Source organism: Cynocephalus volans, chromosome 4 (genome assembly GCF_027409185.1).
Source record: "Cynocephalus volans isolate mCynVol1 chromosome 4, mCynVol1.pri, whole genome shotgun sequence".
NCBI lineage: Eukaryota > Metazoa > Chordata > Mammalia > Dermoptera > Cynocephalidae > Cynocephalus > Cynocephalus volans.
Window position 1 is genome coordinate 103,533,652 of NC_084463.1, and position 12,535 is coordinate 103,546,186.

Here is a 12,535-nt window from a genome sequence, read left to right on the forward strand (position 1 = left end):
ATGCCTTTCTTCAACGAGAGCATTCTCCACCCTGCAGTCTTCTTCCTTACTGGCATCCCTGGTCTTGAGACCTCTCACACCTGGATCTCCATCCCATTCTGTTGTCTCTATGCCATTGCCATCTCTGGGAATGGCATGATACTGTTTGTAATTGTTACTGAGTCAAGCCTCCATGAACCCATGTACTATTTCCTCTCCATGCTATCCTTTACGGACCTAGGTCTGTGTCTTTCTACGTTGGTCACCATGCTGGGTATTTTCTGGTTCAATGCTCGAGAAATCAGCTTTGATGCCTGCATTGGCCAAATGTTCTTTATCCATGGCTTTACATTCATGGAGTCGTCAGTACTCCTGGCAATGGCCTTTGACCGCTTCATTGCCATCTGTAACCCACTGAAGTATGCCATGATCTTAACGAATCCACGGATCATCAAAGTGGGCTTTGCAATCATTATTAGGGGGACAACAGCTCTAGTGCCTTTACTCCTGCTCCTTAAGCATCTGTCCTTCTGCCGCAGCCACGTGCTCCATCATTCCTATTGCTTCCACCCTGATGTGATGAAGCTCTCATGCACAGACACCAGGATCAACAGTGCATTTGGCCTGGCTATTGTCATCTCTACTGCTGGCTTGGACTCTGTCTTGATCCTCCTTTCCTATGTTCTGATCATCCGCTCTGTGCTTGGCATAGCCTCCCCAGAGGAGCGGAAAAAGGCATTTGGTACCTGTGTCTCTCACATAAGTGCTGTTGCCATCTTCTACATCCCCATGATCAGCCTGTCACTGGTGCACAGATTTGGGAAGCATGCACCTCCCTTTGTACACACGCTCACTGCCAATGTTTATTTGCTTATCCCCCCTGTAATGAATCCCATAATCTACAGTGTGAAAACCAAGCAAATCCGCAAGGCTGTCATCAAAGTATTTCTTTCTAAGCTAATTTAGGAAAGTTTTAGAGTATTCTTTCTTTACAAAGTCTTCCCTGACCCATACTTGATTATTCACTAATGTAAGTTATCACTATACCTTGAAAATCTTGATTATATGTGCTTTCTCACTATTCTGACAATCCAGTAGCTTACTATTTGCACAGTTCTAGACCGTGGATTCTTTGAGGTCAGAGGCTATGTCTTGTGTACTTGTGAACCCTATCATGAATACTGAACCTGGCACAGTATAAGACCATGGTTAAAATACGTATGCAAGCATGGACAAATAAAGTCATACTTTGGGGCCCAGAAAATCTAACTACCTCTAGGGTGTGTAGCTATCCAAGGTATGTATCTCCCACAATACAGACCAACAGGAAACGTCTAGGTTTCAGTAATTCTTTCAGTTTATTCAGAGTTATTTTTATTCCCCCAAATAGGTTATTGATGGTTAAGTGATATAAATAAGCACGATAAACAAGAAGAAATGTGAATGAAAAGAGTACTTTCCTAATTTTTAAGAATCCTTGAGGTCACTTTGGTAAATGCATTAATATTGTAATTAATTATATAAGACCTAGACATCTTCTAAATATGTATCTAAAGGGGGAAAATTGGCAAAAGTACAATGATGTATTATGATGTTCAACATGTCATTATACATTGCAATGAAAATTTGGAAATTGCTTAAAAAATTACTTTGGGGAATTGGTTAAATAAAATATAAGATACAGTGCAACAAGCTAAATATTGATATAGATATAAATGATATATTATTAAGAAACAAGATAGGTTAGTATACTGAATACCTATCACTATTTGTGTATATATTTCATGTAAATATGTACAAGTGAATATGTATATATTTTATGTGAATATGCACTTAAAAGGTATCAATAGACACATCTCACATGTTAAAAGTGCTAATCTTTTGATAGTTAGATATGATTTTGTTGATATTTTCTTTTTGATTTCCTGCCTTTTATAAATTCTCAATAGTAAGGCTTTTTGCTTTTTGTTTTCATTTTTACTTTTCAGATAATAAAGTAATCAATTTCCATTTAACACCTCCAAAATAACCCACAACAAGTCTTGATTTTCCATAGGATCTTTGTTCCCACGGGTCTTCAAAATCTGGCTTCACACATCCCACTGGATACAGCTATAATATGGAATCCACTTTCCATTTGTATTGATCACTGTTCTCAGTGTGGTCCAGCTCCAGTCGTCAGAACACTTGATATTCTTTTTTAAAGTGCAGATTCCTCAACTTCACCCTAGGACTACTTAATCAGAAACTCTTGAGACAGAGCCCCAAATTTGCATTTTAACAATCTACCTACAGATTATCATGCATGATAGAGTAACGCTCTCCCAGAGTTTGGGATAATAGCCATTTCTGAAAAACACTATGAAAATCTTGCCTCTAAAATGAAAGAGAGACCCAAAAAACAATGCAAAAGATGAATGAAACAAAAAGTTGGTTTTCTGAGAATATAAATAAACTAGAAAAACCATTACCTAGGTTAACAAGAGAGAGAGAGAGAGAGAGAGAGAGAGAGAGAGAGAGAGAGAGAGAAGATCCAAATAACAAAAATCAGGAATGAAAAAGGAGAAATTGCAACTGATACCACAAAAATATGAAGAATCATTAGAGATTATTATAAACAACTGTATGTTAACAAATATGAAAACCTGGAGGAAATGGATAAATTTCTGGACACATACAAACTACTGTGACTTAACCAAGAAGAAATAGAGAACCCGAACAGACCAATAACAAGTATTGAGATTGAAGCAGTAATTAGAAATCTTCCAATAAAGAAAAGCCCAGGACCAGATGACTTCACAGCTGAATTCTATTGAGCCTTTAAAGAAGAATTAGTACCACTTCTCTTCAAACTTTTCCAAAAAATTGAAGTAGAAACCATTCTTCCAAAGTCATTCTATGAGGCCAGCATCACCCTGATACCCAAACTAGATAAAGATACAACAAAAAAAGAAAAAACAGGCCAATATCCTTGATGAACATAGATGCAAAAATTCTCAACAAAATACTAACAATCAGATTACAGCAAAACATCAAAAAATTATACACCGTCAGATTACAGCAACACAGCAAAAAATTATACACTGGGGATGAAAGGTTGGTTCAACATACACAAGTCAATAAATGTGATACACCACATCAACAAAACCAAGGCCCCAAACCATATGGTTATCTCAATTGATGCAGAAAAGGCTTTCAACAAAATGCAATATCTCTTCATGATTAAAACTCTCAGCAAATTAGGTATAGAAGGAAGTTATCTCAATACAATAAAAGCCAATATGACAAACCAATTGCCAATATCATCCTGAATAGGGAAAATCTTTCGGCTTTTTATCAAAAGGAACAAGACAAGGATGCCCACTCTCACTACTCCTATTTAACATAGTATTGAAAGTACTAGCCAGAGCAATTAGGCGAGAGTAAGAAATAAAGGGTATCAAGATTGGAAAGGATGAGGTCAAACTGTCCTTGTTTGCTGATGACATGATCTTATATATAGAATGACCTATAGACTCTATCAAAAAACTCTTACAGTTGATTAACAATTTCAGTAATGTTGCAGGATACAAAATTGACACCCAAAAAGTAATAGTGTTTTTATACTCAAATAACAAACTAGCAGAAAACGAAATCAAGAAGGCAAGCCCATTTACAATAGTCACTCCCAAAATAAAATATCTAGGTATCAATTTAACCAAGTAGGTGAAAGATCTTTACAATGAGAACAAAACACTACTGAAAGAAATTACACAGGACACAACAAGGTAGAAAGACATACCATGCTCTTGGATGGGAAGAATTAACATCATGAAAATGTCCATTCTACCCCAAACAGTCTACAGATTCAATGCAATCCCCATCAAAATACCAATGCTATTCTTCACAGAAATAGAGAAAGCAATACAAACATTCATATGGTACAACAATAGACCCTGAATAGCTAAACCAATCCTAAGTGGGGGAAAAAAAAAAGAAAGCTGGAGGCATAACACTACCCAACTTCAAATTATGTTACAAAGCTATTATAACCAAAACAGCATGGTACTGGCATAAAAACAGACCCTCGGATCAATGGAACAGAATAGAAAACCTCCAAATCAACCCACATACTTAGAGCCAACTGATCTTTGACAAAGGCAGCAAGAACATACATTGGGGAAAAGACAGCCTCTTCAATAAATGGTTCTGGGAAAATTGGACATCCATATGCAGAAAAATGAAACTGAACCTGTATCTCTCACCATATACCAAAATCAACTCAAAATGGATAAAGACTTAAATATAAGACCTAAAACTATAAAATAACTAAATGAAAATATAGGGTAAGCACTCCAGGAAGTAGGACTGGCAAAGATTTTATGAATAAGACTCCCAAAGCACAAACACAACAATAGAAAAAAATAAATCAATGAGATCATATCAAACTAAAAACTTCTGCACAGCAAAGGACACAATCAACAGAGTGGGAAGACAACATATGGAATGGGAGAAAATATTTTCAAAGTATACATCTAACAAGGGATTAATATACAGAATATAAAAAGAACTCAAATAACTATACAGTAAAAAATCAAATAATCCAATTTAAAAAATGGGCAAAGGAGGTAAATAGACATTTTTCAGAGGAAGACAAACAAAAGGCCAAGAGGTACTTGAAAAAATGCTGAGCATCACTTGTCATCTGAGAAATGCAAATGAAAACCACATTGAGGTATCATCTCACCCCAGTTAGACTTGCCATTATTAAAAAGACAGAGAATAACAAATGCTGGCAAGAATGTGGGGAAAGGGGAACTCTTCTACATTGTGGTGGGACTGTACATTAGTACAGCCATTATGTAAAACAGTATGGAAGTTACTCAAACAACTACAGACAGAGCTACCATATGATCCAGCAATCTCACTACTGGATATATATTCAAAGGAACGGAAATCATTATCTTGAAGAGATACCTGCACTCCCATGTTCACTGTAGCTCTATTTCCAATAGCCAAAATATGGAACCAACCTAAGTGTCCATCAACAGATGACTGGAAAAAAAATGTGATATATATACACAATGGAATACTACTCAGCCATAAAAAATAATTAAATATTGCCATGTGCAACAACATGGATGAGTCTGGAGAAAATTATAAGTGAAGTAAGCCAGACAAAAAACCAGTAATACCACATGTTCTCACTGATAACTGGCTGCTAAGAAGGAAGGAAGTTGGGGAGGGAGGTAGGAGGGATATAGGGAAGGAGGGAAGAAAGAAGGAATGAAGGAAAGAAAGAGAGAAAAGACCACAACAATATGTTGAACTTTCAGAAGGAGAGAACAAACTAAGGATACCAGAGATGGATAGGAGAAAGGGAGGTGGTTTGGGAAGTCATAGGTCAGGTAAAGGGAATAAAGAAATATCACTATTTGTAAGAATTAATATGCTAATAATAAATAAAAAATTAATAAAAATAAAATAAAACGTAAGTTAGACCAAAAAAAATCTTGCTTCTAGGTCTTTGATTATTTTGCTTTCTCTGACTGAAATATCCACCTCTCCCTTTTTTTTCCTGCTTTTTTCTTTTTTTTTTATTATTACAAGTGCTGGTAATAAATCTCTGTATTACAGGTAGTCAGTTCTCTCTTTCCCTGTTTACTTAAAACTTTTTGAAAACAGGCACTGTACTTTGAGGATTGATATACCTTGCACAGACCTCAGCACAGTGCTTTATTACTAATCATTACTTAATATATACTTATTGAATTAAATTTATTTTTATATAACTTTACAGATATTCTGCTTACACATTTCGAGTATTTTCATTTTGGCAAACACTTGGTATGTACTAGAAATAGAAAAGAGAAAAATGAAGACACAGTCTCCATTTTTAAGGTGTTTACAGTCTGACTAAACATGTTGCTTTGCTCCCCATGGATTTGTCACCCCACTTCCCCTGGGTGATGGAGCTGCAAAGGATTACTCAAAGCCCATCTCTTCTGAGCAGTGAGAAGCCCTGAAGTGGTTAATCTCCCAGAACCCTCAAGATAGAGGCATTCCTTCCTTGGGAAATTAACCACGAATTGGGGTTCTCTTCCTGCATTTATTTTCCAGACCAGGAAGTTACAGGAAGAGAACATAGGTGGGGTTATAGTTTAACAATATAGGCTGGTAACTTTCAGTGAAACAAGTCAGATGACATTCCATTAGACAATTAAGTGATCCACCAACAAAAGCTTGATCTAGCAAACATTCCTTCTCCCTCCAGCAATTTTCCAGTATCTTTACATATCAATCAGTAACCTGTCTGTCTCTGAGCCAGCAACCTTGCTGTGCCACAAGTTTTTATCTTACACTAGAGACTTTATAGCTTGAGGAAAATTTCCAGTCCTTTGCAAGTTCAACATTTGAAACTGTAAGGCTTTGGAAAACCAGGCCCTGTGAAGTACATTTGCTTTAAGAATCTTCTACATAAACATATCTAAGTTGGAACAATATTTTAATCAGTTGTTTCTTATGAATGATCTACTGTGTACAAAACATTGTACCCTATGTTAAGAAGCATCATAGATGATGGCGTCTCTTTCTCAGGAAGAGCCTGAGCTAATGGGAAAATAATCAGCCCAGGAAATACTTAGCCTAATGAGAAAAATATAGCCCCTGGAGATGTACTGTTTAGTAGAAAAGACATAATATGCATTCATTTCTTAGCAATAAAGGCAAAAATATAAATAATTTAAATTTCACAATGTTCACTAAACGTTTTGAAAATGAACAATTGTGAAGACGGGCAGCCATATTTTTGGGGTGTGTTTTAAAATAAATATACTGTGGAATTTTCTTGTGATAGTAACAATTTTGATTTATGCCACAATAAGAAAGGTGATTCATGAGGTGCCAATTACAGATAATTTTGTATAGTAGAGTTATATGTACATTAATAAAAAAATCTATTCTAAGGTGTATTTCCTTTCTCTCTTTACCAATTGATGCTATTTACATAAAATTACCTAGGTGAACTGTTTTTCTTTTAATCTTACAGGCTATGCTTTTCACTTTTTCTACTAGCTGTGTTATATTCTGAATTTAATATCATCCAATACAGAGGTCTATGCATTTTGCTCTTATTTACAGACCTTCTGAAACAATGCTTGTTCAAGAATGTTTGAACCAATGCTGAAAATAATAGTCTGGTTAATATGAAGTGGAATTTGGAAGAGCAGGTGATGGGCTGTTCTGCCAAGACTGTAAGAGCTCATTGAGCTTCTGTTTTAGAACATTTCTTAAACTGATATTTCTGTATAACTGATGTGTTGTAGCTTAGAGGGAAAATGTAATATTTGTATCATTCAAGTTGATATTGGCACCACGCAGAGAACTGCAGTATGCTAAGGATTCTCAAATAAGATGCCCAATTTCAATGCTTTACGTGTAGCTGTAAAAATGAGTTTTTCTAGGAAAGAAGAAAGGTTAAATTTCATGCTGAAGAATCTCTATTGTTACTTAGATTTAAATGCCTTAGAATGCATATAAGATATGCCATGACATGAATCCTGCCTCCCTATTTAGCTTCATCTCTTGCCACTCTCTGCCCACCTGCATCCAGGTAAGCGGAATATGTTATTTCTCCTGTTCTTTCTCTGTTCTTTCTCTGTGCTGTGCTCCCTTGTCTCCTGATAGACCTGGTGCTGACTCCTGCAGGATAAATACATGCTGTTCTGTGTTCTTATCATAAGTACTCTCTGTTGTAATCACTGAGTTTTGCATCTGTTTTCTTACTGGCTTGTAAGCCCTGAAGGGAAGAGACTCTGGACTATTCTTTGTATTACCAGTGAATAAACCTGGAATGAATGTGATAGATGCTTAAAGTGTTTTTATAAAAGAATGAATAAAGATTTTTTTATTTTTGTTGGGAGGAGGAGCAGAAGCAGAGACGTTTCTTAAAAATGTGCAGAATCCACCCAAATGATGTGGGAGAAAAATATATTTATCAGCTGGGATGTGGTAGTAGTGTGGAGATGAGGGATGTGCTCATGGATGTAGCTGATATTTTTATTTGGAGATTTTAACCTACACATTTATCTTTAACATATTTTTATCAGGACATAAGATCAAAGAACTGTAACCCCAATGCCTTCATGGAAACTATAAAAGTGAGTGTAATGAGGTAAAAGAGGAAGAAAGCCATGAGGTAGAATGAACCCTTGGGAAGCTTCATACTCTGGGGGCCACAAAAATCTCCACCAGGACTTTTCTGATTAAAAGATTTCAGGCAGTCTGAGACATGGCTCCTTATATTTGCTACCTATCCCCGAGTAGAACACCTCTCAGCTCCTCAAGCCCCTTCCTGGAAAACAGGGCAAGAAAGAACATATCTTTATACTTTGTAAGTAAAACTGCTGCATTTAAGGAAAATATTAGGCTTTACACACACTGGCTTCCTTTAAGAACAAAGATTTTAGTAATGGCAAAGAGCTCTCATGAGTGCCTAAGGAAAATTGTGGAGACTGTAATCTAACTGAGGGGGTTCAATTGGTCTAAGGGCCATTGTCTTGCTTCTTGGTGCAGGTTAACATGCCCACGCAATTGTGAGTTTTCAGGTTAGTTGTGCCACCGCCACCGCCACCCAGTGCTACTGTTGTCCTCATCTTCATTTGCAATTACCAGGTGTCTCTCAAGTCCAATGTACTAATCATCATATTAGATGATTTAAAAATGCTATCTCATTTAATCCTTACAAAGTAGTGCCATTGGTGAGCTAACAATTTCACAGAAGTAGAATCTGAGATAGAGTGCTTATTTGAAGAACTCCAGCTAGTTGGTGGCAGGGACGGCATTTAAATCTCAGTTTGCTTGACCCCATAATCATATTGCTGACTCTGTAATCAGAGAAGAGGGATAACTCAAGGTTTCCCAGCACAGAACCTGCAGCGTGCTCTTATAGTGGGACTGGATTATTATCTTCACATAAGAAGAATAGAATCACTATCAACAAAGGGGGGTCACAGTAAAGTTTACCATCCAATAGTAGAAAAGAGTCTTCCATCCAACAAAATCCCAAATATAACACACACAGATGCACACACACACACACACACACATGTTACTCAGTTTGTGGGCATAAGGAAGAGCTCAGTGAAATTCTTCCATAGTCATACATGTAATTTCAGGCAACACTATAAGAGACAAAACTGAAACGAGGTCTTCAGATACATACAGAGTACCTTGTCAGTTTACAATGTAGATTAAATTTATATCAATAAGTATATATTGTATGCCCACACTGTTCATAATATAGTGCAAGGTGTTGGAAATATAATAATAAATAAGCAATGATCCACCTGTCAGTATATTAATTAGTTAGCGAGGCAAACTTTCAGCTAAGTGATGATCACACAATGGAATAACCACTATTCTAGATGCATGAATATAAAAGGATACAACTCCAGAGGAAGAAGTAATTTCTTCTGACTCGACTTACAGAAGGTGACACCATCAAATGCTTCCTAAAGTAAATAAATTCATATTGAACTTATAAATGGTTCAATGGACCAAATAATGAGTCTAAATAATTTAGTCTTACTTAAAGAAGAAGGAACTACATAAATTAAGCAGAGCACATGGGTATAACAGAACTCACTACATTTGGTAGTTTAGTGAAGTAAGGAAAAGCCCAGGTTGATCATATTAAAAGGTTTCAGGAGGTAGGAAAGAGAGTAGGTCACAGTAAAAGTAGATATTGGCTGGACTGGGAAGATCCTTGACTGCTGTAGTAAAGAGTTAAAGAGTTTTGACTTCATGCTGAAGGAAGAGTGGCATGAAGAAGTATTTTTGAAATCTTATGTTAGCATCAATACGAAGGTAGTTTGGAAACCCTTGAAACTGGGGGCAGGGAAATTACTTATGTGAATATTGCTGTAGTTCCTGCAAAAACTGAAGAGAGTGTTATGTAAAGTAGTGGTATAGAACTGGAGGGTAAGAATTGTCAGTAAAAGGACATTTCAGAAGTTCAACCTATAAAGGTTTAGAGATTGGAAGGCTTGACAGTTGTGGTAAGCAGAATTCTAAAAGGGACCTACAGATTCTTACTGACCCTGATGTACTTGTCTTGTATAATACCTACCCCTTGAGTGTGAGTGGGGCCTGTGAATGTGGTAGATATTACTCCCATGATTATATTATATTATATGGCAAAAGGGTTTCACAGATGTAAATAAAGTGTCTTATTACTTGATTTTGAGTTACTCAAAAGGGAGATTATCCTGGGTGGGCCTGACCTAATCACATGAGCCTTTAAAAGGGATAAAAAGCAGCAGAGAGATTCTCCAACTGAATTTAAAGTAAGATGTTATGTTGTGAGAGGACCATGTGCCTAAGACAGAGGGTAGCTTCTAGGAGCGAAGAGCAATCCCTAGCAGGAAATTGGAGACCACAGTCCTACACTACAAGGAACTAAATTCTGCTGACAACTCAAATGAACTTGGAAGAGGATTCCGAGAGCTCCAGATGAGACCATAGTCCTGGCTGAGACCTAGATTTCAACCTTGTGAGACACTGAGCAGAGGGCCTAGTTATGCCCTGCCCAGACATCTGACTTAAGCCACTGAATTTGTAGTCATTTTAATGCAGCCATGGATGACTAATGTGAGAGTACGTTTCAGCCAAAAACCGAAGCGAGATTTTAATTATAGGTGTGAGACATTAAAGAGGGAAATGAGGATAGACAACTCACGTTGCTGAAGGAAAGGAGATACATGCAATGGGGAGAAAGTTGTTCCTTTTTTAAAAATTATGTTTAGGTTGGGGATGAAATCAGCATATTTATATAGATTGTGGTTATGGTACAAATTTCTTACCCTTTCTAAAGTGACAAGATATTTCTGTACTTGATCCATGTTACCTCTTAAACACCACCTTTCAGTACTTTGTATATCATACTTTATGGCATTTCTAAGATATCTGAAAGTCCCTTGCCATTGGATATGCTTAGAATTTTTTTATGATGATTTTCACCCATCAGCTTCTGCACAAGTATTCTTTACTTGCTCAGAGAAAACTTTTGATCCTCCCCAACTTTCTGATATATACAACCCCTGTATTTTAAACAAAATCCCAATATTGCATACATCACACTGTATTTTATTTGTTTGTTTACTCATTTGTTTTTCAAACTGTGCTAGTTTTGCCTATCTGCCAGGGCGAGTGTAGTATCTAACTTGGTTCTGTATCCCTATAGTCTGGATTACAGCCTGCACTTAGTGATATTTGATGTTAAACTGAAAGAACATTCAAAATTCATTGAGCGGCTAGGTAATAGGGTTGTCTGGAAAAGAGCAAGAATTATTCTTTTGAATCAGGAAAGGTGAAGAAAAGATGATAAAAATATAGGTGTAGAGGAAGAAGAGACCAAACGAGCAAGAGATATTAACCAGTGGACATTGCCTAATTCAGACTTAGAAAATGTCCCAATGTTTTCCTCTTAGCTTTCAGGTAAAGGGACAAGTGAATAAGTGGGGGAGGGAATGGGAAATGAAGTAGGAAAAGGAATGGCAAAAATTGTATGCATAAATTTTTTAACTTTAATTTTTCTCTTTAAGTGATAATAGATAATATTTGGTACTCTGCTGATTATTTAACATAACACATTCATTAACTCATTTAATCTTCATGACAATCTGAAAGGGTATGCATATCATTGTTACTTTAGAGATGGGTAAACTGAGGCACATGGAGTTTAGTAATTTGTCATGTAGTAACCCAGGTGGTAAATGCCAGAGAATTTGGACCCAACCGAAACTTAGAATATGCAGTTGTAAAAAAATTGATCTGGGATTTAGAATGAAAATTTATAACAACAAATCCCCCATGATACGTATACTGAAGGACTCAAATAGTTCTTTTTATAATTGTCTTAATTGCTCATACTTGTTATGTGTCAGGAAAATTACTTAGGTAGAGTTCAAGTTTTGATACTGCAAATAGACTATATGCTCATACAGGGTATTATCACAACTACTAACAGATAATAGGGAATCAAAAAATGTTATCTATTTATTAAGATCAGAGATATTGAATCTGATTCTAATTGAAAGAAAATATTAAGGAGATGTAGAGAGGATTTTGTTGGGTGAGCCTCTAGAAGCTAAAGTAATTCATTCACTGCATTAGAATTATTGCATCTACTGTTTACACTTTGTCTAAAGTTTCATACAACCCCAGTATAGTCAGATATTTACTGACTATACTGCCTACTTCTTCAAGTCAGAGAATTATAGGCTAAAATCTTGGCCCCATTACTTATCAGAAATGTGAACCTAAAAATGATGGACTGCTGCTCCATTTGTTTTTATACAAATTCTGTATCCTCATGTAATTCTTCACTTCCTGTTTCCTTCTTTATTTCATGAGGTCTTCATTTTTGTTTTTAACCAATCTTTATGATCTCTTCATACAATAGATATATATTGTCTTTTCTAGATGTTTAAATGTTGAAATAATTTGAATCCATAATAAATAAATACAGTTTACCATTGCAGGATACTCAGTTTAAGATTCTGCAGTTGAGTTCAAT

General features: G+C 36.2%; 1 protein-coding gene across 1 annotated transcript; it reads left to right on the forward strand.

Annotated features, from left to right (window-relative positions):
• On the forward strand, positions 1–945 carry LOC134375789 (olfactory receptor 51F2-like). The gene has a single exon (XM_063094502.1). The coding sequence runs from the start codon at positions 1–3 to the stop codon at positions 943–945; it is 945 nt and encodes a 314-aa protein (XP_062950572.1).
• Positions 946–12,535: the final 11,590 nt, after the last annotated feature.

Bases quoted from the DNA above. Each gene is read 5' to 3' on its own strand.
- LOC134375789 (XM_063094502.1), top strand. From the start codon at position 1: ATGCCTTTCTTCAACGAGAGCATTCTCCACCCTGCAGTCTTCTTCCTT.